Below are 23273 nucleotides of genomic sequence, written 5' to 3'. Positions count from 1 at the left end.
GTCATTTTGCACCTTTAATTAGTTTGGCCTCTTCCCGTACTTACACTGGAACCTCGGTGTGTTCTTTATCTGACTTAGCATCCTTAAGAGCGGCTTGCCCTCCCCGAGGAGAACAAACAAGGACTGCAGTGGCGAGCCCTCGCCAATAACACCGGAATTAAAAAGCAACCACGAATGAGCAGCAGTGACATTTGAGCTAGTTTTCGCTGCACATCCCACCGAGAAAACTTTCCTTGTGCCCTGGGGATAAACAAGGACTGGGTAAACTCGGGACCTCACAGACTCGAGGCAGAGACACTTACTTTCTGGAGCGTTTCCAGGGAAGGGCGTCCCGGAGGAGGGGCCGCCGCCTCAGAGCCCCCGCCCGCCCGTGCGGGGCTTGGGCGCCGCTCGCGCCCCTGCCCGCTCTCCAACAGGTCCGTGTGCGGGGCGGGGCGGGCCGGGCTCGGGCGAGCCGGGCACACACACACCGCCTTCCCAACACCCGCGGAGGTGCCGCGGGACCCTCCCGAGGCCGCCCGGGGGAGCCCCTGCCGCCCCGGTCCCTGCCCGTGCCGGCGGCCGAGGGGCCCCCGCAGCCCAGCGGCGCCGTGAGAGACCCGCCGCGCCCCCCGCCCCGCGGGCGATGGAGCCGCCGGCGGCCGCCGCTCGCCAGGTACCGGGGCTGACAGCGGGGCGGGCGAGGCGGGGGGCTCTCCGGGCTCAGCGAGCCCGCCGGCACCCACCTGACCCCTATCGGCCCGTGTCCGCGGGACGGGCATGGGGTGCGAGAGGCAGCGCGGCCGGTTGTGGCGGCTGAGCGCGACCGGCCGCTGGAACGTCCCCGCTCCACGGCCGAGCTGGAGGCAGCGATGGCCTCTTCGTCTCTGTTCGGTTGTCCCCGAACTCGTACGAGGGAAAAAGAGTCATAGGTACCACGGAGGGGAAAAAAATGCGTTCTGAGGGGCTTTATCCTTGTGAGGCAGGGGAAGGGCGGCTGCTGGGCACGGCTGAAATTCGGTGTCGAGTGAGGACCAGGACGTGAGCGTGGTCCTGCCGTGCCCCATCATCTCCTGCCGTGCCCGGCGCTGTCGGTGCCATAGCGAGTGGCCCCAGGAGAGGACCCTGCGAGAAACAAACGCCTCCCGTTCCCTCTTCTGCAGCCTCCTGCGTTGCACAGCTCTCCAGCCGGGCTCCCAGCAGACGTCCCTCCCCGTCTGCAGGCCAGGTGCACCCTCGAGAACGCTACCGGAGCCGTTTCACCTCTGTCATATCTTCTGTTGCCCTTTCTTCTCCTTTTTGCCCATTTAAATGGGTCCCTTCGGAGTGGGGAAGGGACCAGGGTTGCACAATGCACATTTCTTGTAGCAACTGAAGAGAGGGAACTGGACTGTTCTAGTTCAGTGCAATTCCACGTGTACAGTGCTGTAAGTAGCAGAGGGCATTAAAATTTCAGGAGAGAATGACAGGGATGCTCCTGCTGCTGAAATCAGTAGTGAGATAAAAATGTAGCACCAGTAAGTCTAGATAAAAAAGAGCTGAGGGAGAATGTTACTTATGAAACTGTAGATGATATGAAGAAGATAGAAATTAGTGGTTGGTTTGTCTGTGATGACAGAAATGTTTGGGACACCAGGTGGATATACTTAATGATAGATTCAGAACAAAGAAAAATACCTGTCTGTTTATATGATGCATAGTTAAAACATGGCATTCATCGCCACATGACATTGCAGATGCTAAAAATTATACATAATTTCAAAAAGGAGAAAGTTCAAAGAGCAATCCATTAAGGGATGTAATGCACCAAGAACACGTCTACTTTGGGTAATCCAGAATACACAAACTGAGAGAAGCTGGGACAGGAAAGTTATTTGCTAACTGGCTATGTCCCATGTCCTTATGCTCTTCCCTAGGCCCCTTCCATGGTCACTCTCAGAAATGGGATACCAGGCTATACTGTCCTTTGATCTGAGCCAGTATTACTCTTATGTTACTACTGCTTAAGGATTGAAGGTTCCAATTAAATATATAGCCCTCCTTGAGGCAGGCACTTTTATGCTTGTCAGCTTATGCCTCTATCTACAGATGACTTTTAGATTTTTCAATAATTTTTTTTTCTGGGAGGATTAGTGACAAGCATCTGAGTTTGTACTACCTGCTATGTAAGTTAAATAGGCTCTTGCATCCATGAAATAGTGGTTTTACTTTCAGACTAACTACACCATGTTTTGCTTTTGTAGAACACAGGCAGGCATTTTCTTCATTAAATGTTCCTTTTTTGAATTTCACAACTTCACTTAAAATACTGTCTTTCTAATGAATAATTCTAAAATGTTCTCTGACAGTGTAGTGGTGATCTGAGGAGAGGACCACTGCTTGCTTATGAAGAAATACTTTATGAAGATTAGAAATTTAATTTTTGAAGCCACTTGCTACAAAATGTGCTTCGAATTTTGGCTTGTACCACACTTTCCAACAGAAACTTTCTGGGACTATTCATAATTAACTAAACCATTGAACGGCACAGAAATATTTAAAATACTGGATAAGACCTTGGATTAGAGTATATCCAAATGTTGACAAGCTTTACTAGTAACTCTTAAAATTAATTTCATTTCCCTGAGGCAGGGGCAAATTTTTACTGACTAGTTGTATTAGCCAAAGTATTTTCAAAAATACTTGATTCCCATTTCTGCCTTTGAAATGTGACTAAAAAGCTCTTTGTTTAGCAGCCTACCTCTGAGTTTATATACATTTCTGTCCTTCCACTTATTATTTTTCAGAGAAGAATTACAGAAGATTATGGGTCAGACTTATACAGGAATTAGATGCCTAATACCCCTTTGATTTCTCACTGAAAGAAATGGGATTTATTTATCAAAATACCTCTACAAATCTGAGTCTATGAAAAGTGGGAGTTCTTTATCTTTCATAGACTACATGTAAAATCCTTGTTCTCACCTCTTTTTTCTCATGTACAGTGTTTTCATTGTCTTCCTGAAATAGGTAGAAACAGATGACCAAATAGCCCTCCTTAGTAAGCCCAGGAAAAAAGGAGGAAACAGTGATCTGGCATCAGCTGCGTTTAACATTGTCAATTCAATCATAGGATCAGGCATTATAGGTAAGTCTACTTTACTTTGCTCTTCTGTGTTCAGCCTTGTTTATTCATGCATGATTATCCAGCTTGGAGAATAACACTGTCATCTTACTTTCTGCTGCTGTTTCTAAAGATTTTTCTCTGTATTTATTTGCTTACAATGCAAAAAAGCAGAGGGGTCAGCTGAGATCACACCTCAGTGACAAATACCCCATAGCCTCTTGGCCATAATGATCAGAGAGGCTGGACAGGTGCTAACAGAACTTCACACCTAGGGAACACTTTGTCCACTGAAAATGATCTCTCTGAGGTTATTAAGCATGCTGGTCCAATTTTGGAGATTCCTAGCATTTTTTTAAAAATCTGAATATTTCTTTATTTTGGTTGTCACAAATAATTATTTGTAAAGGTTCTTCTATAAGTCTCTCCTTTTCTTTGCAGGATTGCCATATTCAATGAAGGAAGCTGGTTTTCCTCTAGGAGTACTGCTTTTATTTGTGGTTGCCTACATCACAGGTACTCCAAAGGCAGTTTCTGTCACATTAGTCCTGTGACATTTTGGCTGTTCTTGAGCTTTATGATACCTTAAACAAGTATATCTATGAGAGTAAAAATTAATAATTTTTTCTTTTACCTCACTAATCCCTTGAGCAGATTAGTAAAAGTAGAGAATTACACTGTACGACATATAAAGCTGCTTTTTGTGTGCATTTATTTCCATAAAGCCTAGTTTCTTGGACTAGTCAAGGTAACATTTGAAAGAATGTTTTTATTTGTGCCTCATAACGACATGTTTTAATCCACTGTTTTTACCCTAATTAGGAGACTGATCCTTGAGGGGGTTGTATATCACTGTTTTTAAATGTACCACAGAATGCAAACCTTTGGTTGTACTACGATTTTGAATATTTTCCTTCCAATATGAACCTATAACTCCTGGATTTGGTGGGTTGAAATATTTTGTGAGATTTCTAATCCCCAATCTTCCTAATGACACTTTTTTCCTTTTAAGAGACTTTCTTTTTTAAGGAGTGAAAGAAGATGAGAAGTAACCAACCATAAGCTGGTTCATATTGTCTTTAACAGTACTTTATATTTTAACAGATTATTCCATTATATTACTAATCAAAGGAGGAAATCTGTCCAGTACCAACACATATCAAGAGCTGGTCAGAAAAACCTATGGTCGTGCAGGTTATATAATTCTTTCAACTCTTCAGTTTTTATATCCATTTATTGGTAAGATCACATAAAGTATCAATGTTTGAGTTTTACAAGTAACAAGCTTTTTTACATTGCCTCATTGTTTCACTGGTTAAATATTAAGAACTGTGTAAAGAATATACTATATATGCCTCTCTACTATTCAATAAAATAATTAAATTTACTTTGTGTGTTCTGAAGAACGACCGAGGAAGAATTCAATGAATTGGAGGACCAGAATAATAGAAATGAACTGAAATATAATAGCAGAGAAATTCATGATCACACATGTAAAAATGAATGACAAAAAAATAGCAAAGGAGATTCTGTTCTAGAATGAGTACCAGAGCAGAAAGTTGATGAGCCTAAAACAAAAGGAAAGCACGGCTTTAGGAGTATACGGAATTACTATTTTTTCAGAGATGCAATATTACTGTAATTGAAAAAGCCACTAATCAGCTCTTGCTTGAATATTGTGTGCTGTCATTGCTCTTCAAAAGCATTAGTTCAGCCTCACGCCCAACAAGCTACTGGGAAGTAGGGCAGTCAGGACTTCTTTGAAGAGGAAATAATAAAAGAACAAACAGGTATAATCTGGGCAGGAATTTATGAGATGAGAAGTTTGAAATAAAGTGATATTCTAAATCTGTCCCTTACAGGAGTAACGTGATCAAATCAAATCTTATATGATCTTGATAGTTTCACACATGGGGCTGCAAGAGGTGGTGACTTGGGATACCCAGGTCAAAATTCCTACTTTGTGAATGATCAGTCCGATTACAGGTAGCTGAGATTTTCAAGGGAGTCAGGTTACTGTTACTGCAGGCAGCAATGTTACACATGTAATTATCCCCCACTGTAAATCAACTACTTTGTAGATAATATGAAAAAGAATTGTAAAGGTCTCAGTCCTCACCATGGAACTAGTTATGCACTTGTGTGTGCTTGAATTTATTTCTGTAAGTAGCGTTGATGACTTAAAATTTCACAACAGTGGATATTTATGCATTAAGGTCAATACCTACATGTATGCTGTCTGACTGTTGAATACCACACGAGTGTATAAATATATTTTATATGTATACACACATGCACAAATATACACACTTTTAGTGTAGAATTAGACAAGAATGACATGTGAATGTTAAGTCCACAGCACTTATTAATGAGAGAGAGGACTGGAAGTCCATATCTGATATCTTAGTCTATTTTCTCCTTTCTTCTGGTTTAAAGATTTTGCTAGTTTTTTGCATTAGCTAGAAAGTCCCTTGTGTTTCATTGCAGGACTAATTATTAGACTAACATAGGAACTTTACTAAATAGAAACAAGAATTTGAAAATAAACTGACAAAGAATTGCTATTTGAAACAAACTGTTTTAAAAAGCCTTTTTTACCTCTTCTGAACTAAGTTTATATGTCAAGTCAGCACAATGGCCTTGCTTATCAGGCTGAATTATTGCTTAGGTTGTACCTGTTTAAAGAAAAAAAAAAGAAAAAATAAAAGGAAGTGTTAAATAATTTTTTAAATTCTGTTTTAAACCTGAAACTTACAACTTGTTGGTGCTAGCCAGGTTTTGTATAAGAGGGACAGTGGCATATGATCCTGAAGTCTGCAAAATATGTGCGTTCAGTGTTTATCAAATATTTTGGATATGACTTGAGCTAACAAAAAAAATTATTTTTCTTTAAGCTATGATCAGTTACAACATAATAACAGGAGACACTTTAACCAAAGTTTTTCAGAGAATTCCTGGAGGTAAGAGGCATTTTAAAAATTCAGAATGGGGGATTATATATTGGATAGGAGTGTAGCATAAGTATTTGGGGATTACCTGTTACTTTGCTTCTAAATTGCTCTTAAATATAGTTCAAGTTAAGAACTTGAAGCCTCTTTCTATGAGTGGGTTTTCTTGAAGGTTTTTTTTTGTCGGTTTTTTGGCTTTTTTTTTTTTTTTTTTTTTTTTTAGTTTGGGGGTTGTATTTTCTTTCTCTGTTTCAGTAAGTCTTTCCTAAATAAAACCCCTAGTCTTTGGTTATCAGTGGACTCAGTGTCAGTGAAGGGACCACATGCTTCAGTGAAATACTAAGCAAATAGAAGTGGGTCTTCCCCAGTTGTTTATTTACAACATCATTTTTTGTCATCTTTTTTAGATAATTCCTGTAATGGTCATTTGAAGTGCACTTGAAACCGCACTTTGTCTGGTGAATAATTCAGGATGAGTTGCAAATAACATAATGAATTTAATGTTTACTTAAGCGTATCTGTAGTAGCTGGTCATGAACTGTGTGTGTAACTTTCAGTTCTCTTAGATGTTCACTGCAAAACCAGATGTGGCACTTTGAGCTTTTTAACTCATGCCCTTGTGTCCCTTCCTGTGCTTTAAGTTTTCCCAGCAGAATCAGTGGAGCAATTTGTGTGCTCGTTTGTGATCTACTTTAGCACAAAGCCAGCTAAGTTAAAACATTCTTCGCTGGGAAATTAAACTAAAAGAGAACATGTCTGCAATGAAGTGGAAATTAGTATTTTTATGAACTATTTGATTTCCACAGGAGGATTATAGTTTTCAGCATGTGAAGCCTGCAGGGTGTGGATGTAATTTTAACTGTCACACTCTGTTGTTCTGTGCATACCTGATCAAATTGATAGTGACAGTGAATATCTAATGATTTATATGTAATATGGCTTCTGTCATAGGAGGAACCCCCAGCATGGCAAATTTTTTTAACTGTCTGGTAGAATACCCACCTGGAAAGATGTGGGAAAGCATTATAATCTCTCAAAGAAAAGAGGGAACAGAACACAGATTTTTCCATGTTAATTGCCAGTCACTTTCCAGCCAAAATTATTCAGCAAGTGTTCATTCAAGCCTAGGATTTATGGTAGCCTGCCTGAAACTGAGATGTGTTTTATTTTGTCATTGACTTGAAAAAAACCACCAGTTATACAAATAAATCCCACTGATTGCATGGAATATTATAACATTGTCGCCTTCACACGGTAATCTATTTTGCAAGTGGAAGCCAGCTGATGGCAAGAAAGGTGTTCAAAAGCAACCTCAAAATTAACTTATTTTAGGATCGATCTTTAAGATTTGACCTATCTTCAACAGCCCAGTAATTGAAGTCAACACACAGTGTGAAAAAATCCTCAAGAGTAAATGGCATAAAGAAGTAGTAGAATGTTTTACTTGCAGTCTCCCAACATTGACCCAGACATGATGAAAGACATTAACACTAATCCATATGTAGGAATGCCAGACTTTCTAATTTTAGTTTAATATATCCCATAAATTATGCATTTGGCTTGAATTTGCAGAGTTCTTTTGATTATGCACATGCTGAGCATGGCTTCCTAAAGGTTAGTTAATGCCTAGTTTTCAGTGTTACTTAGCTTGAGTAAAGGGGGTAAAAGTTTGATCACCAACAGTTTGTTTTTTCCTAAACTTTCAAATGTAATAAATCTGTTCCTCATGTCAGTTTCTTAAGGAAATAAATTATTTTCTTTTTTCTTTAGTTGGGCTGGATAACGTGCTTACTGACCGTCACTTCATAATTCTTCTTACCACCATCATCTTTACCTTACCCATATCTTTATATCAAGACATAGCAAAATTGGGAAAGGTAAATCATAACAGCAGTTTGTTTTTTTGTATGCCATTAGAAAATAAGTGCCAGTCATAACTTAATGTAAAATTATTAACAAATACATTATGCTGCTAGAAGAACAACCTTTCAGCATCTTACTGACTGCAGTAATATTTGTTTCTTTACAGATATCTCTTATCTCTCTGATTTTAACCATTGTCATCCTGATAATTGTGATGGTGAGAACTGTAACCTTCAGTCCACAAGTGTGAGTATTCTTACACTTGTCACAAATTTAATTTTTGATTATGTAATCTCTTAGTTCACTCTTGCATAAATTTGCATAATTCTGGAACATGCCTCTCTTGGGACAGACAGATAATTGAAAAATTTTTACAAATAGTAATACAAAATGAACAGCTAAATATACTTTATCCTTTTTCTTTTCTTCTTCTGAATGTAACCAAATCTAGAAAAAGTCTCAAAAACCCTACAGTTTAATTGGAAATTGCAGATGATATCACTAACAGCAGCTGTGTCCTGAATGGGCATGTGAGGTTGTCTGTCATTTGGGAATTTTTTTTATTTTGTCCATTTGTCAGAAGGCCTATATTTACAACCTGAAGATAGCTAGTATCTTAGGAATACTTCTTCTTCTGTTAATATAATAATTTCATAGTAAAAATCTATACAAATAATGAAAATTTTAAAAAATGAATTTAATAAAAAATTTATTCTGTTATTTGAGAAAAGCATGCAAACCTTTTCCAGCACTCATACTCTAAAAGTAGTGTTTAAGATTAGACATTGGAGTGTTCTAGACCATTTAGTACACATAAGTGTATGTTGTGACAGTATTTTTGTAGTTATATTGCAAGAAAGTGTTATGAATCTATTCTTCTTCTTTAATGGCCTAGGAGAGCTGCCTTTTTCTTCATCCTTTAAAAGTGAAGATATAATAAATATGAAAAACTATTTCTGAATGTGCTGTTTTATTTATATGGTTTATATGGTATATCTTATGTACCTGTAAGTGAATCCTTCCACCAGGATTGTTTCAGCATTGTTATGCATAATTGTTCATTTGTTTTACTGCTGTGATACGTGGGTTAATTGCAGGGTGTTCAGGTTTAATGCTAGGAAGATGCCTAGAATAGCAGTTTCTAAAGTTGTCCCAGATGATGTTGTCTATCATCCCCAAAATGATGCACTCAGAACAGTGTGGGACTTCCCTCCCCACCATCTTTCTGAAGCAGCATGTTTTTCATACTATGTGTTGAAGGGATATTTGAAAGGTTAATCTCAAAATCCCCTGTCAAAAAAGGAAGAAGCTATATATAATAGTTACTGATAACCTTGTTACTATGGTAACGTTTCTTCTCCACAGTTGTGATGCACTGAAAAATATGGAATGCATGATTTTATTTTTTCTTGAAATTAGTAATGTTGGGTTTTGGGTGATTATTGAAGTTTTACTTTTTAATTCTTTAGAGACTTCCATTTTTGGCTTTATATTTCTTGTTTTCAAAAATGCATCTAGCAAGTTGATAAAATGTTAGTAAGAATTTTTTTTCCTTTCAAATATTTTGTTAATGTGTACGTTTTCTACTTTTACTATTTTTACTATTTTTATTTTACAGTAAGGTATAGACATATATGTTAATTACAAAAACTCTCTTCTATTATTTTGTTAGTTGTATACTGGACTGCCATCTCTCATTTTTTTTCTATGAGAATAAAGAACACTGTTTTATTTTAATATGGGTCTGATCATATTACAAATAAAACAAGTGAATCAACACATTTATTGTGAATCCTTATTAAAATACAATGTAATTTGGAGTTTCCAAAGAGACTTGATTGGGCCAAGAATATTTAATCCCTACAACTGTTGTATGGCTGAACTGATTATGTGCCTGTCATTGATGACAGGTGATTTATTCTTGGTAATTCCATGGTTTCCCATTCCAATTCTTATGCATTCTTCCTAAATGTGTATCACGTCTCTTACTCCATTTTATGTAGGTTGCTTCTTGGCCCCACAGTGGAGAATGAGCAAACTGCTCATTCTTTTTCAAATGCTTGAAAAACACCTCTAAAAAACTTGTCCCACTTTGGGGATCCTTTCAATAGACTAAACAAACACAATTCCTTTAGTGTTTCTCTTCTTGTCATTTACTGTGCTTCTCATCGTGCTCAATGGCTGCCTTAAGTTTTCTGCAAATAAAAGTGAGATCATGATGCCCCACCTGCCTGTGGTATTCCCTCGGAGAAGCAGAGAAGAAAGCTTTATGTATCTTAAATGCAAGTGTCTTAAGATCCCTTGCAACTGTATTGTTTGGGAGTTGCCACGCTTCCATTTATGTAATTTAGTTTGATGTTTTTTTGAGTGGAGTGGGTTGTCCAGGGACATTATAGGGCTGTTATTGTCATGTTAATTTTCCAGAGAAAAAAACCCCTGTATTTATCATGAGGGATAGTTTAATAGATACTTAGTTTAATTTTTTTCCTTTTATAACACATACCAAACTGAGAAACCAAGGTGCTTTTTTTTTTCAGTTTTGCTTTTGATTACTATCATCCATATGATTATTATTGCCTGAATGACATAATAAGCATGCAGATAAAATCCAGTGGTTTGGATTACTCAGAGTTTACTCTCTGTATTTCAAGATGTTGGATAAAAATATATTTTGATGATCTGATCATTACTTCCACCTGCTCATAGCTGGGTATTTATCTACTGTGATCAAAAACAATAGGTTAGAATATCTCAAATAGTAAATGTACAGTATGTTAATACTGCATAAAATAGTTTCAGCTTTGAAGCATGAAGTTAACATTCATTGCTGTAAAAAGAAACATTTTATGTTTATATTATAAAGATGGATCATTTTAATTTAATTTGGTGTTCTTTTGCAAAGAAATGTCCTGATGTCAGTGTCTACATAGTACGTAAATCTCTAGGAAAAACTTCAAGAGCATCTGCTACATCTAAAGAGGATGTGAGAATTACTCAACTAGGAGCTGATCGTAGGGATGAAACACCAAGTGCTCAGAAAACAAACATGAAAGTAGAAAGTTGATTCTTTTCTTCATATAAAAAAATCCAGTAGTAAGCAAAGATAAACTTTAATGTGTGATGAAATTAAAAAATAAAACTAAGCTCCCATATAGTTACAGAATTGCTAAGTAGTTCATTAAGGAAGAAAGAAGAATTAAAACACCTGTAACTAAGTGGGGCTGACATAATAGCTTTTCCTTTTCTGTGTCTTTCACGAGATGACTTTGATTAATATAAAATCCAAGGCTGATGTGAGCTGTACTCATTTTCTTTCTGTTGTATTGATTGAAATTATATATAGCATCTATAAAGTTCTCAATATCTTTAAACCTTTAAAGCTTAAAAAGAACTAAAAAGGTATTTTATCTTAGAATAGAATTAAATTGAAATTTTACCGTTAATTTCCTAAAGGTCTAAATAATTGAATTGAACCTGAATTAATCTGTGAGATGTTCCTGGGTTGACTGCCCATTTGTATCTAAACTTGATGGTTTGACCCTGATCTTCAGTTCAAAACAATGGAAATCTTTCACTCATTCCAACATGTAGCTCCCCTGCCAAAAATATGAGTTTCTGCCTCTGTAGAAATTAACTTTTTTTTTTTTTTTTCAATCAATGTTTCATACCCAAAAAATGGGTTGAGATCAGAGATATGTGTTTTTCTTGCCTTCCTTAAAGATGTTTTGCTACTGCTACTGTATTATATTTGGTGGTGTTTCTACAGAAATGACAGAAAAGATTTTTGCATAACATACATAGGTGGGGAATATTATGCTGTATTTTACAAGAAGTAGAAGATAGGCCATTTTAGACTGCCAGACAAATTTGCCCAACTCTCACTCATGGTCTGGATGTGAAATTCACCCTGCTAGGATGTCTTAACCTTTGCCTAGTTCATTTGTTCTTTTCATTTCCCTCTGCTCTTATGTAGATAAACATGAATATTTTCAAAACTTTTAAAAACTCACTAACATGCTTATTATACTATACTTTCACTTACGTATGCTGAAGACTGAGTAGAGCCTTATCTTCTTAACCTTTAGGCTTTCTTCATCACTAAGCCTCACTACCTGCAGTCTGTCTTGCTGTTGTTTTAGTTTCAGCTGAAACTTTTTCCTGTCTGGGGCCTCCCTTGGACTGTCTTTTTCCTAAATCTTTTATTATTTTTGTTCCAAGAATCACATCTCAGGCTTTACTTTGTGTTTAAGCTTCTACTATGTATGATAGACAGTACAGCTGTCAACAAGCGCATTTAGTATCAAAAATGTATTTCTTCTGTTACCTTTTGTTGTTTCATCTCATACTTCTTCTCTGGCATGAAAAAAACCTTTCTGTTCATGCAGGCATAGCCTGTGTTTTTATACACTGAGTGAGGAACAGAGAGCTGGCTGTTTTTGTCATTCATCGATTTTTGCAGCTACTGCTATCCTTGTATAAGCAGCAGTTAAAATCTTCCCCTAGCAACCCCTAACAAGAATGTAGGTCAAACTGGTCGGAACAAAGTCCATCAAAAAAAAAAGTCCGTCTTGAACAGTTGCAGCAGGATTGAAAGAGCACAACAGGTGTGATGTTACCCTGTATTCTGCACACTTTTTCAGGGGGTGTGTGCATCTGCCTACACAGACGTTTATATTTATATCAACGTGTGTATGTTTACCTTGACTCTTGATGTTTCCACTAGCTGCCCTTTGCCTTGTGAGTAATTTTGTATGATTGTTCACCATATGGCTCTTCCATAACTAATGCCTATTGTTCCCTGACACAATTTTCTCTTTCTGACTATGAAGTCTTATTTTCTATAAATACTTTCATATCACCTACACCCTTTTCAAGGAGCTTAGTATAAGTCTGTATGTCCTGCAGACTGAACTTGGAGATAATTTCTTACTGATGTGGTCACAACTCTACAGCTGTTGACTCTCAGAAATGAAATTTCTTACTGAGTGCTTTCATGGTGTGAGATCCCTCTATTCCCACAGTATGAAAATGTTTTTCAAAGCACATGCTGCAGTATATGAGCTACTGTAGAAAATAGTACATCTGTACCAACGTGCATTGTAGGACATTACAAGCTGCTGGAAGTGTTCCAATCAGGGATCTGAAATTCTTCCTCTATTCTGCAACTAGAATGGAAGGAATTTATCTTCTTAGGCTGCTAAATAAGCAGGATTTTGTTCTTTTGGATTTTTTCCCCCAAATAATACTCCTAATCTGATTTGCCATTCATCCTTAAAGTAAAGCTGTATTTTGGTCTGTTGCATATTGCTAGTGCATAAGCTAACACTGTGCAGGGGGAGAACTAGCTACTGTGATTTTTATTTTTTAAAATTGATTATTTGGCCCCTTTATTCAAAATGTTTCAAATTAAATTCCCGTGCTTTCTGCATTGCCTTTTTTAAAATCCCTATTTGTAGGAGCTATAATGTTGCACAGGATGTACCATTTTAACAGAAATTAAATGTGTTTCAGACAGAAGCATTCTTTATTTCTGTGAATTTAAAAATATTTTGGTTTGTAAGGTACTGGATAATCTAATTCTTAATTATTAATAGAAAAGGGCAAAAAAAACCTGATAAGTTCTGCTGTCAAAGGATAATATAAACCAAGTTTTTATTCTGTATGTTTACTCTCAAAGCTGACCTCTAGTGGTTACAGAGTGGAACGGTTGTAGTGTTAGTTTTCTATATGCTATTTTTATTTTGAAGTATTATTGATATTTTTCCAATCAACTGTGAATATTTTACTGAAAAATAATACACTCAAAATTATTTCCACAGGCATTTCTAGTGATAGTGATTTGAAATCAGTGGCATAAAGTTAAGGGAGCCCATATAAGGAACTACAGCAGCTATATAGGGTCATAAGTCCTATTTCACAAGACAAATGCCAGATAGCTCTATTTCATCCGTAGTATTTATTACATCTACATGATTCTGAGGATATTTTAGGAGGGCTGTATTCAACTGCTTAAGACTTGAAGCAGTATGTTACAGCAATCAAAACAATATACTACAACTGAGGACAAAGAAAACGAACTTCTTTTTGTACTCAGGTTTTGTTCACTTCAAAGTTAAGCTTAGCAACCACAGCTTAAGAGCTGAAAAGGTGGTCTAAGTCTGAACTGAATGTGCATTAGATACTGTAAATGTGGGGGGTTTTAATTAAAAAGGAAGGATTGACTATTTGAGCACTCAAGAAACAGCAAGATAAGAGTTCTGAAAGAGGAAACAGCAACTTTTTCTTTTTTTTTTTTTTTTTAATTTTAGGAGCTGGAGGTGGAATTTAAACATTTGAAAGCAATGAAACCAGGCACAGCATATGCCATTATAGCTGTCAAAACCAGCTAGTTATCACCAGAGAGAGGGAGAGACAAAGCTGTCATTGTTACCTTCACAGAAGTGGCCTGAGTGCCATACCGCTTTCTAGGGCAGTAGGAAAAGAGCAGCTAAGCCTCAGGTGGCAGCAGCTTTTCCTCTAAATAAAAACAGCAATCAAAGTTAGTAGCAACCAACTTTTTAAGAGCAAGCTTCTCTGTATTGTTTGTTTCTTTACCTGTTGTAATATCACAAATACAATGTTTAACTGGCTTGTGAATTTCATTTAATGTTTTTAGCAAATTATATTTCTGGAAAAGGATATTTTGTGTCCTTCCTCATTTTCTTCATTTTGGTTCTTTATTCAGAGATGAAGTTCACTCAGTAAATGTTTTTTAAAAAAAGTTTGTTGTTGGTTTTCTGTGGTCCTCCTCTAAGCATTACAATTACCAAAACTGTGGTCCAAAACTGTGCGCATACCTTAAAGAAGGAGATATGGGGAATATTATATTCTTGCCTGATTATAAAAATCTCCATATACTCTCCTACACTTTTTTTTAATCTGTACCCTCTTACACTTTCTTTTGTCTTTTGGAAAGTAGCAGAATCTTTTTACTGTGAGGAATAGTTGGAACTGGTATAAAGAAAGGTAGACTGCCTCACTTGATTTGTAGCTTAGGAAAAGATATCTCTAGACTGTATGGGTTACATGTGCAAATTCAAAGATAGAAATTACCTCTAAATAGTCAGAAGACATTTTGGATTGAAATAACCTTAGTAACAGCCTTTGCCTTTCCTGTTGCTATTTCTTGATTTGTGATGACTTGAAGAGTTTATTTACAAAACTGAAACAGGCTGCATTTTTTACTGTGAAATCTGCTTACAGAAATACTTGAGTCAAAACAAGGGAGCTGCAAAAGGTATCTCCCCAGGTTAAAGTTGTTGTGAACACTGGGGCCTTCTTCAGAGAGTTCTGGAGGTCTGACTATCAGCAGTTCTGTATTACAGCATAATATTTTAAGTAATTTTTAATAACTGATAATTGAAAAGAGGATAATCTATTAAAACAAATATCTGTTTTAGACCCAAATCAGAAAATGCATGGACATTTGCAAAATCAAATGCAGTACAAGCCATTGGGGTGATGTCATTTGGTAAGTGTTTTTTTCTGTTTTTTTTCAATATTCAGATCAGCTGTAAGAAATCATTTAATATTTTGGACCAAGAAATTGAATTTTTTGTGGTTTGGGTTTTGTTTTTTTTTTATATTAATGTTAAGCTGGTAGGGAAAAAAATGAAATTGTCTGAGTCATCCATACGAATTTCATTTTTATGGCGTAAGACATTATCCTCATCCACTGCCCCCTAGCTATTGCCGCTGTAGCAGAGACAGAGGTGTGCACGTGAATCCAGCTCATCTCAAAGCACCTGCATCAATGGGATTAGTCTAACTGATAAAGTGAGGAGGCTGTGATTGCTCTGCATTCCCTTGGATAACCTCTAGCAGAAAAGTCCTCATTCTGAAATCTATTCCTGCCTGCAGGATCTGGTATATTATTTCCTGTTAGAGTTGTGATAATCTGAGGCCTCCCAATGCTTGCTGCTGCCTCAAATTGATGCCATAGGAAGTCTGAAAGTAGCAAATGACTCTGTGGATTAAAAAAAAAAAGTCTCAAATCTACTTGGGTTCTTAAGCAAAAGAAGAGCAGGAAGAGATGGAATGGAGGTGTGGAGGGTGGGAAATGGCATGACATTTAAGGGTAATGTAATCAGAATCAGGATGATTATGCACTTTCATCAAATCAACTAAGCAAGTAAAAGTTCTAGCCATTTATCTTTGCCACTCATTGCAGGATTAATGTTTGTATTTAATAATGAGTAGATTCAAACAGTGCTGTGTCTCTCTATGCATTATGTGTGAATTCATACATTTGCTTGAACTCTCCTGTGTGTTTCAGCATTCATCTGCAACCATAACAGCTTCTTAATATATGGGTCTCTGGAAGAACCCACATTAAAGAACTGGTCTCAAGTCACACATGTGTCTGTCTCACTGGCTGTTGTAATCAGTGTTGTGTTTGCTACATGTGGATATATGACTTTTACAGGATACACAGAAGGTAAACTGCTCAGTCCCTCAATTTTGGTGCTTGCTATAATCCTTACATTTCTGCCTTTCTGTCTGACTTTTGCTGTAAATATCTTAGTGACAAAAATCATAGTATGTATGGACAGAAATACAACATTCCTCATGGTTACCCAACAACCAAAACAGGATACAAAAGTGTCAACTGCATATTAATAGGTGTCAGATTCCCAAGTATAAGCATCACTGGTGAAAGTCCTCTTTTAATACTTCCATAGCCAAAACACTTCTGAGGACTAAAAATCTATGATTTAGCAACATGGTCCAGCAGGAGAGAGCAGTAAGAACAAAAATTGCCTTGATTTTTCTACAGGGTGTCAGGTATATATTTTCTGTACATTTTCTTGTATTTTTTCCTGTCTGTGCTTATATATCTCTGACTAATAGATATTTCCTGTCTTTACAACTGCTGTTCTGCTGTAGCTAATCCTACTGTCCCCTTTGTGGGTATATGAATATACATAAAAGTACAAATATATAACTGATGTTGCATCATGTTATTTAACATAATTTTGTTGAAGTAAGAAAGGTATGTTCAGAAAGACAAGGCATAAATTTGTTCAGTGCATTACCTTTTCAGGAATAATACACATTTTGTAAGCAAGCAGATTTTCTGTTACTTAATAGTGACGTTCTAGTTTGTAGAAGGCTTTTCTTATGAGCAGTAGCATGTAGTTGAGAACACAGGAATTATATGATGGGGGTTACTAGTTGATCTGTCCTTTTTTTCCTGCCTCCAATTCTTACTCCAGCAGAGTAAGTTACTGTTCTAGATGTACTAGATGTACTATAGCTAGACTAAGTGCAGACTAGCTCAGACATTTAAAATATATATTCTGACCGCAGCTGTCCCTCAGCATACAACTCTAGTGTAAGCGGGTTCCATATTACCTTGTCTCCCCATCTACACCTTTTGGCTGTTTTCTGTAAAGTACACCTTATTGCTTCTTCAGTGCCGTTGTGAGCCTAAAAGTAGTAAATCATGAGACAGTATTGTAATTGGATAGAAAAGACCTAATGGGTCATCTCATTGCTGTCTTGAACTGTCACTTTTGCCTCAGAGATCATTATTAGAGATTCCTTGTGGTAAACGCTAAGCAAGACAATGATTTGAATTCTTTACTAATGCTTTTATTGTTAGACATAAGATTTGCTAGGTAATAATCCATATGTTATAATGGACTTTTGGGGTCAGAATATTTGAAATTGTTCACTACAGTTTACCAGCTATGATTAGATATTACCAGGGAAATGCAATTCTTCAGAGATAACTCCCTGGTCTTCTTTGTGTAATTGTTGTTCTGGGAGTTACATTTTAGAGGAAATGTATCTTTTACACACAGATTCTTTCTGAATCTGTCACATTTATTTAAACAAACACCAGCATGTCACACAAAATCTGTGTTAAGGGGAAGATAACAGATTACGAACTCTGATATGTATGTTTTAAGGTATTTTTTAAAGATAAATGCTACTTCAGAGAAAAACACTGCTACTAGCAGCGTAAGCTGAAAGTTTCTCCTGGATGCAACTTGTGACTATAACTGCAGTTTCTTGATATGTGTCAGGAGAGGAGATCAGAAAGTCTCAATTACTCCAGTAACTCCAGTAATCTGCACTTCAATTTGCAAATAGGCAAATGATGTGAAGTTCAAGCTAATTATGTTTTGCTATGCCTCAGGAGACATATTTGAAAACTACTGTAGAGATGACAACCTTGCTACATTTGGAAGGTTTTGTTATGGAGTTACTGTAATTCTGACCTTCCCCCTTGAATGCTTTGTGACCAGAGAGGTAAGAATTTATTACATTTTCCCTTTAACAATGTTCTTATATAATAATAATATTCTCACATTATTAATACATATTGTAGCTGAAGTCTACGGTTGATCTGTAGTAAATATCACCATTTTTTATCCTGATACGTGTAATGAATATGAGGGACTAGTTCTACTCTTTAGACACTGGCAATGTCATGTTGCATTACATTCGTTGTTGTATTACCCAATGTCGTATTAAGAATTACTTAATAATATCAGAACTGCTTAAAATTCCAAGTTTGGCATAAATACCACTGTTGTTACTGTGTTGAGAATTGCCAAAAATAGCATACTTTTTACACTTAATAGTTTTTCTTTTTTTAGAAACATCTCCATCTAGAAAATCTGTCTGTTCAATAAATAATTGTAATTTGGTTTTATTCTGTAGTGGGGAAATGAGAAGAAAGTTAAGTATCCTCTAAATCATGCAGTATAACTAAGTCAGTCTTGGAAGTGTTCAGCAATTTTAGTAATGCTTGTTATGAGTTATTTTTGGAAGCAGATGGAGATGTTTCCTTGAAGCAAGATAAGTAAAATTCAGTCAATTTATTCTCATACATTCTTTTAGTTTCTGAAGGTTAGAAGATTTGGAATAATCTGTTTGATAACATAAGGAGCAATGACAAGGTTAAAAATTGTGGTTCTGTTTCAGGTGGTTGCCAATGTGTTTTTCCATGGGAACCTCTCAACAGTTTTCCATGTTGTTGTGACAGTAGTTATCATTGCTGTGGCGACTGGTGTATCATTAGTGTATGATTGCCTTGGAATAGTTTTAGAGCTGAATGTAAGTGAACCTCTATACTCTTTTATTTAAAAAATCACTTTTTAATGAAACAGAACACTGTAAAATCCATAGCTCTACTAAAAATCTTAAATAATTTGATGTAATATTCAGTAGTAATGTTTGCGGGGAAAAAAAGGAATTATTCACTGCTTCAAAATCAGGTAAATAAGGGTGAAAGAAAGTTCAGGAAGTGAAGTTCATATGATTGGGGAGGGCCTTTAGAACAGTTTTGGAGATAGGGCAAATGGCTATGACTTAACAAAAGTATTTAAACTGCAGTAGAGATCACTAAAATACTCATCCAAACTGTGTAGTGATACTGAATCTAGCATTTCTTTCTCTAGTCTCTGCCTCTGATGAAGTTGGCAAATTATTAAACACTGGGACAGATCCTAGTGCTGCCTTGTGCCAAAGGGGCAAAAAAAAAAGAGGGGTGTAGAAAGAAAGAACCAGTAGTAGTGAGACCAGAGAGATGGTAACTGGAATTTTTTCCCTGCTTTGGACTTAACAGGGAGCAATTTTAGAATCTGGGTGTATGACTTTTAAGGGAACTGCTTTGTTTGCCAGTAGACATTCCTGTGTCTGGTATCCCCTCATAGCAGAGCTGAAGCTTACTAGGCAGCCCACACAAGGTACTTGCTGCCTTGAACCAGTTTTAACACATTATGTAACTTCGGTTGGCTGGCTGGAACTGCTATGTAGTCTGCTCAAGACCTAGACTACTTGACTAAGTGGACTTAACAGATGAAGTCAGTATTTTTGCACAGAATGTACATTTAATAAAAGGAAATGTTAAATTAAAAAAAAGTCCAATCTATGTCTTAACAGTTTACCTTTTTAGGTCATCTATCTTTAAATAAAAAAGATGTGGAAATATGAAAGTTAGAAGATGTAGAAAACTTTTTAAGGGCAGCCCTTGCTTCTGTATAGAAATATTTTAGAACTGCCTCCTTACATCCCTGTCCCTGCATTCACTGACAGTTTCAAATCATATACTACATGCTTAGTGATGAAACAAAATGGAGGGAGTTGTTCTTTAGGCTACATAATACATGTGTGATAGATGATACATTCATATGTGTATTATGATACACGTATCGTAATATACATGTACACTGTTCTGATCCACAGTGCAGTTTCTGCTAAGAGGTCCATAATGAGCACTTTTGTAGCAGTGATTTAGCAGGTCGTGCTTTCAGTAATGTTATAAAACAGGTCAGAATATGCAGATAAGCTGACCAATTACCCTCCTTTTAAAATAATTACCTACGTAGTTTCTTCTCAGTTAACCTTTTCCAGATTATAACTAGATAAAAGTTAACAGTATTCCTATTGGTTTGCTCAGGATGTATGTTTCCATTAAATTTTCTCATTCATAACAACTGTTGGTAATTTCTTTCCCATTTCCCCCCTCTGTTTTTACATTAGAATTGCAGAAAATTTACCTCTGTATGAATGTAGATATCAATAAAAGTAATTAAATGGGTGCATACAAACACACACCTATTCAGGCCAAATATACAAATACATCAAAAGCAAGCATTCTATCAATGCAGTATTTTTTTGCCTAAACAATTACTCAGTAGTGAAGCTGATATTTAAAAATTAGGGTTTTGTTCTTCACATCTAAATATATGTGCTTATGAGGTTTTCTTCTATTGTTTCCCACACACAGGGAGTTCTGAGTGCTACCCCACTTGTTTTTATCATCCCATCAGCATGTTATCTAAGGCTGTCCAAGGAGCGATGGAACCATTCTGATAACCTCATATCCAGCCTGATTCTTGCTCTTGGTGTGCTAGTGATGGCAGTTGGGTTTGTTATGACTGTCTTGCACCCCCAGGAGTGTAGCCATGGAAAAGAAATGTTCTACTGCTTCCCTAGTAATGTTTCTGTTCACAACAGTACACTGCCACCATAGGTACCACACCAGTCTCCAGACTAGCTCAGGTACATCTCGCAGTGAGCCATACATGCCAGTATAAAGGAGGGTGGAACAAAGAGCTTAGTGCATATTTTGATATGCACTAAGAATTTTAAGCTGTGTAACTGTATTTATGTACTTGATTTTATGCTGCCATCCTTTTCCAGGTAAGACTTGAGTTTTAACTGTTGAAACACAAATTCTCAGAGGTGCCTTTCAGTAGACATTACTTGAATAACTTGCAAGCCTAAAAAAAAGATTACATTTTTTAACTTGGTCTGCAATGCTGTTTAAAAGCTATAAATTAAATGTTCTGGAATGTAAACAACTCCCATGTTTCATTGATTTAATTTCATTTTTATTAATTTTATAATCTTTTCATGTATATTTATTAGCACACTGTAGTATAGGACTTTTTGAAGTTCTGAGGAAAAGTATGTCTGGATCTCTGTGTATTAAAATTCTGCTGTTAAATTGGAAGACCCTTATTAAGTCTGTCTTTGATTTTGCAATAACTGTCCTTTAGTGCTGAAAGCTTCCCTTACAGTGGCTCTTAAGTCAAAGGGCAATTTTGTATTGTGACTGTACTGTAACTGACAAATTTAATTGTAACTGTTACAATTTGTAGTCTTCTAATTAAAAGATACTGCATGAATAAATCCATGCAGGTGAATTTAAAAAGATTCTACTAGGCTGTCATTATAAAAATTTATAGACTGACAGAGTTTGCATAGCAAACAGTTTGATTCTTACATTTATAACCCCATTTATTATTTCTGAAACTGAAATTAAACATTACTGTATATCAGGTATGTGCAGCTTTAGCAAATGCTGATAATCAAATGATTGATTATCATTCTAGTCCTCTGATTCTTTTCAGTATATTATTGTTCATTTTGTCAAATTTTGGTGATTTGTTATGTTTTCCAAAATTCATGTAGCATCAAGGATTCATGTATATATATATATGTGTATATTTATGTACATATATATATATTTATAAATAGACTCACATATGCCTATAGAATATGAGTAATTTGAAGTTGAGTAATATGAGTATCCTCAGTCATATCAATGCTGGGATTTTGAAAATGTCTTGTTATGAAATCAAACTGTATACTTTGAGTTAATTATTGTGGTCATTGTGGTTCCCCTTGCCAACTAGATGTAAAAGGCTATTACATTTTTATGCTGCTTAATGGGGATGTTTTTTGTCTTCATTTCATACTTGATGACAAAGCTATTTCATTCAAGACTTCTACCTAAGTAGATCTTTAAAGCAAGAGTCAATAGATGGCGATAATACTTGTAAGAATAATACACTTTTTAAAAGTAGTGTTTCCAAAATGAATGTTTTAAGTATCAGTGGGGTTTTTTTAGAATGGTGGGGGTTTTTTGTTTGTTTTGGTTGTTTTATTTGTTTTGTTTGGGGTTTTTTCTTAAGTTGTAAAGCAATTACAGTGAACTGTGAGTGTTATTCTACTTTAATTTGCCTACATAGAGTCAGCTTTGAGGATGATAATTTTTCTGTTGTCCACGTACCTGATACAGTTGACAGAGTATATTTTTCACCAGTTTAGATCCAGCAATAGCTGATTTTGTCTTAGCTGTGGATGAGATTCACTTTCTTCTATGCCAAATGGCGTTAAACCTAAATATTTCCTTGTGACAGCTAATGACACCTTCTTGATGAATCAGAAATCTCTCATGAGCTTTATTTTCTTTTTTTTTTTCTGATTTTTTCCACTGTTGAAGTGTGTTATCTTGTTTCAAGTATTAATTATAAGCAGTCTTTGCTTTAGTGTGTCAGTGGAATAATTTCTAATGTGTTGTAGTATTGCCTGTTCAACTTAAACATTCTGCTGAGGCCATGTTGATATTAAATCGTGTTTGCGTGTCCTTTATGAAGGATGAGTCTTTCTATGCTTTTCTACTTTACAAATGCAAATCTAAAGACAATTTGTTTCATTATTCTTTCTATTTTGTAAAGTGTAAAGTCAGAGGTAGTAGTGGTCCATTAAATGTTTTTATTGCTGATAAAACTTCTTTTGCTCTTAGAAGATTCTTTTGCTAAAAATAGTTGCATTCCTGTAACCATATGCTCAGTGCTTTTCACTTATGAATTTTCCAGGTGATGATAGGGCTCTCCCAGCCATAACTATATTGAAAAAGGGAAGTCAGATATCATGGATACCATAAAGTTAACTGCTGTTTGGGTAATGGCTTCATAAAGGCTGTGGTCACTTCCTTTTCAGTATTGCATAGTGCAACTTACCTTTATTGAAATGACAAATAATAGCAACCTGCTCTATGCTTTCTTAAGGCCTGGGAGGTCTGAATACAGAAAGAA

At 36.4% G+C, this 23273-nt stretch overlaps 1 protein-coding gene across 7 annotated transcripts in view; it reads left to right on the top strand.

Annotated features, from left to right (window-relative positions):
* The first annotated feature begins 445 nt into the window (after nt 1-445).
* Nucleotides 446-23273, top strand: part of SLC38A11 (solute carrier family 38 member 11) — a 35597-nt gene continuing 12769 nt past the window's right edge. For 4 of the 7 annotated variants that reach the window (XR_005563810.1, XR_005563811.1, XR_005563812.1 and 1 more), the window contains exons 1-12: nt 446-655; nt 2989-3106; nt 3524-3598; nt 4187-4321; nt 5977-6042; nt 7801-7907; nt 8060-8139; nt 15333-15403; nt 16208-16369; nt 18077-18189; nt 18868-18999; nt 20675-20949. Coding sequence is in view for 4 of the 7 variants with exons in the window: in XM_039382097.1 (XP_039238031.1) it covers nt 626-655; nt 2989-3106; nt 3524-3598; nt 4187-4321; nt 5977-6042; nt 7801-7907; nt 8060-8139; nt 15333-15403; nt 16208-16369; nt 18077-18189; nt 18868-18999; nt 20675-20920 (1335 nt within the window). In the remaining 3 variants the exon portion in view is untranslated. Of the gene's footprint in view, nt 656-848; nt 912-1151; nt 1208-2988; nt 3107-3523; nt 3599-4186; nt 4322-5976; nt 6043-7800; nt 7908-8059; nt 8140-15332; nt 15404-16207; nt 16370-18076; nt 18190-18867; nt 19000-20674; nt 21783-23273 lie in introns of those variants that run through there. The other 3 variants (XM_027733764.2, XM_027733765.2, XM_039382098.1) reach the window with 3 other exon arrangements.

This window comes from Pipra filicauda, unplaced genomic scaffold (assembly GCF_003945595.2).
Source record: "Pipra filicauda isolate LSUMZ 115617 unplaced genomic scaffold, ASM394559v2 scaffold253_size2546935_pilon, whole genome shotgun sequence".
NCBI classification, from domain to species: domain Eukaryota; kingdom Metazoa; phylum Chordata; class Aves; order Passeriformes; family Pipridae; genus Pipra; species Pipra filicauda.
This window is presented reverse-complemented; position numbering and strand designations above follow the sequence as displayed.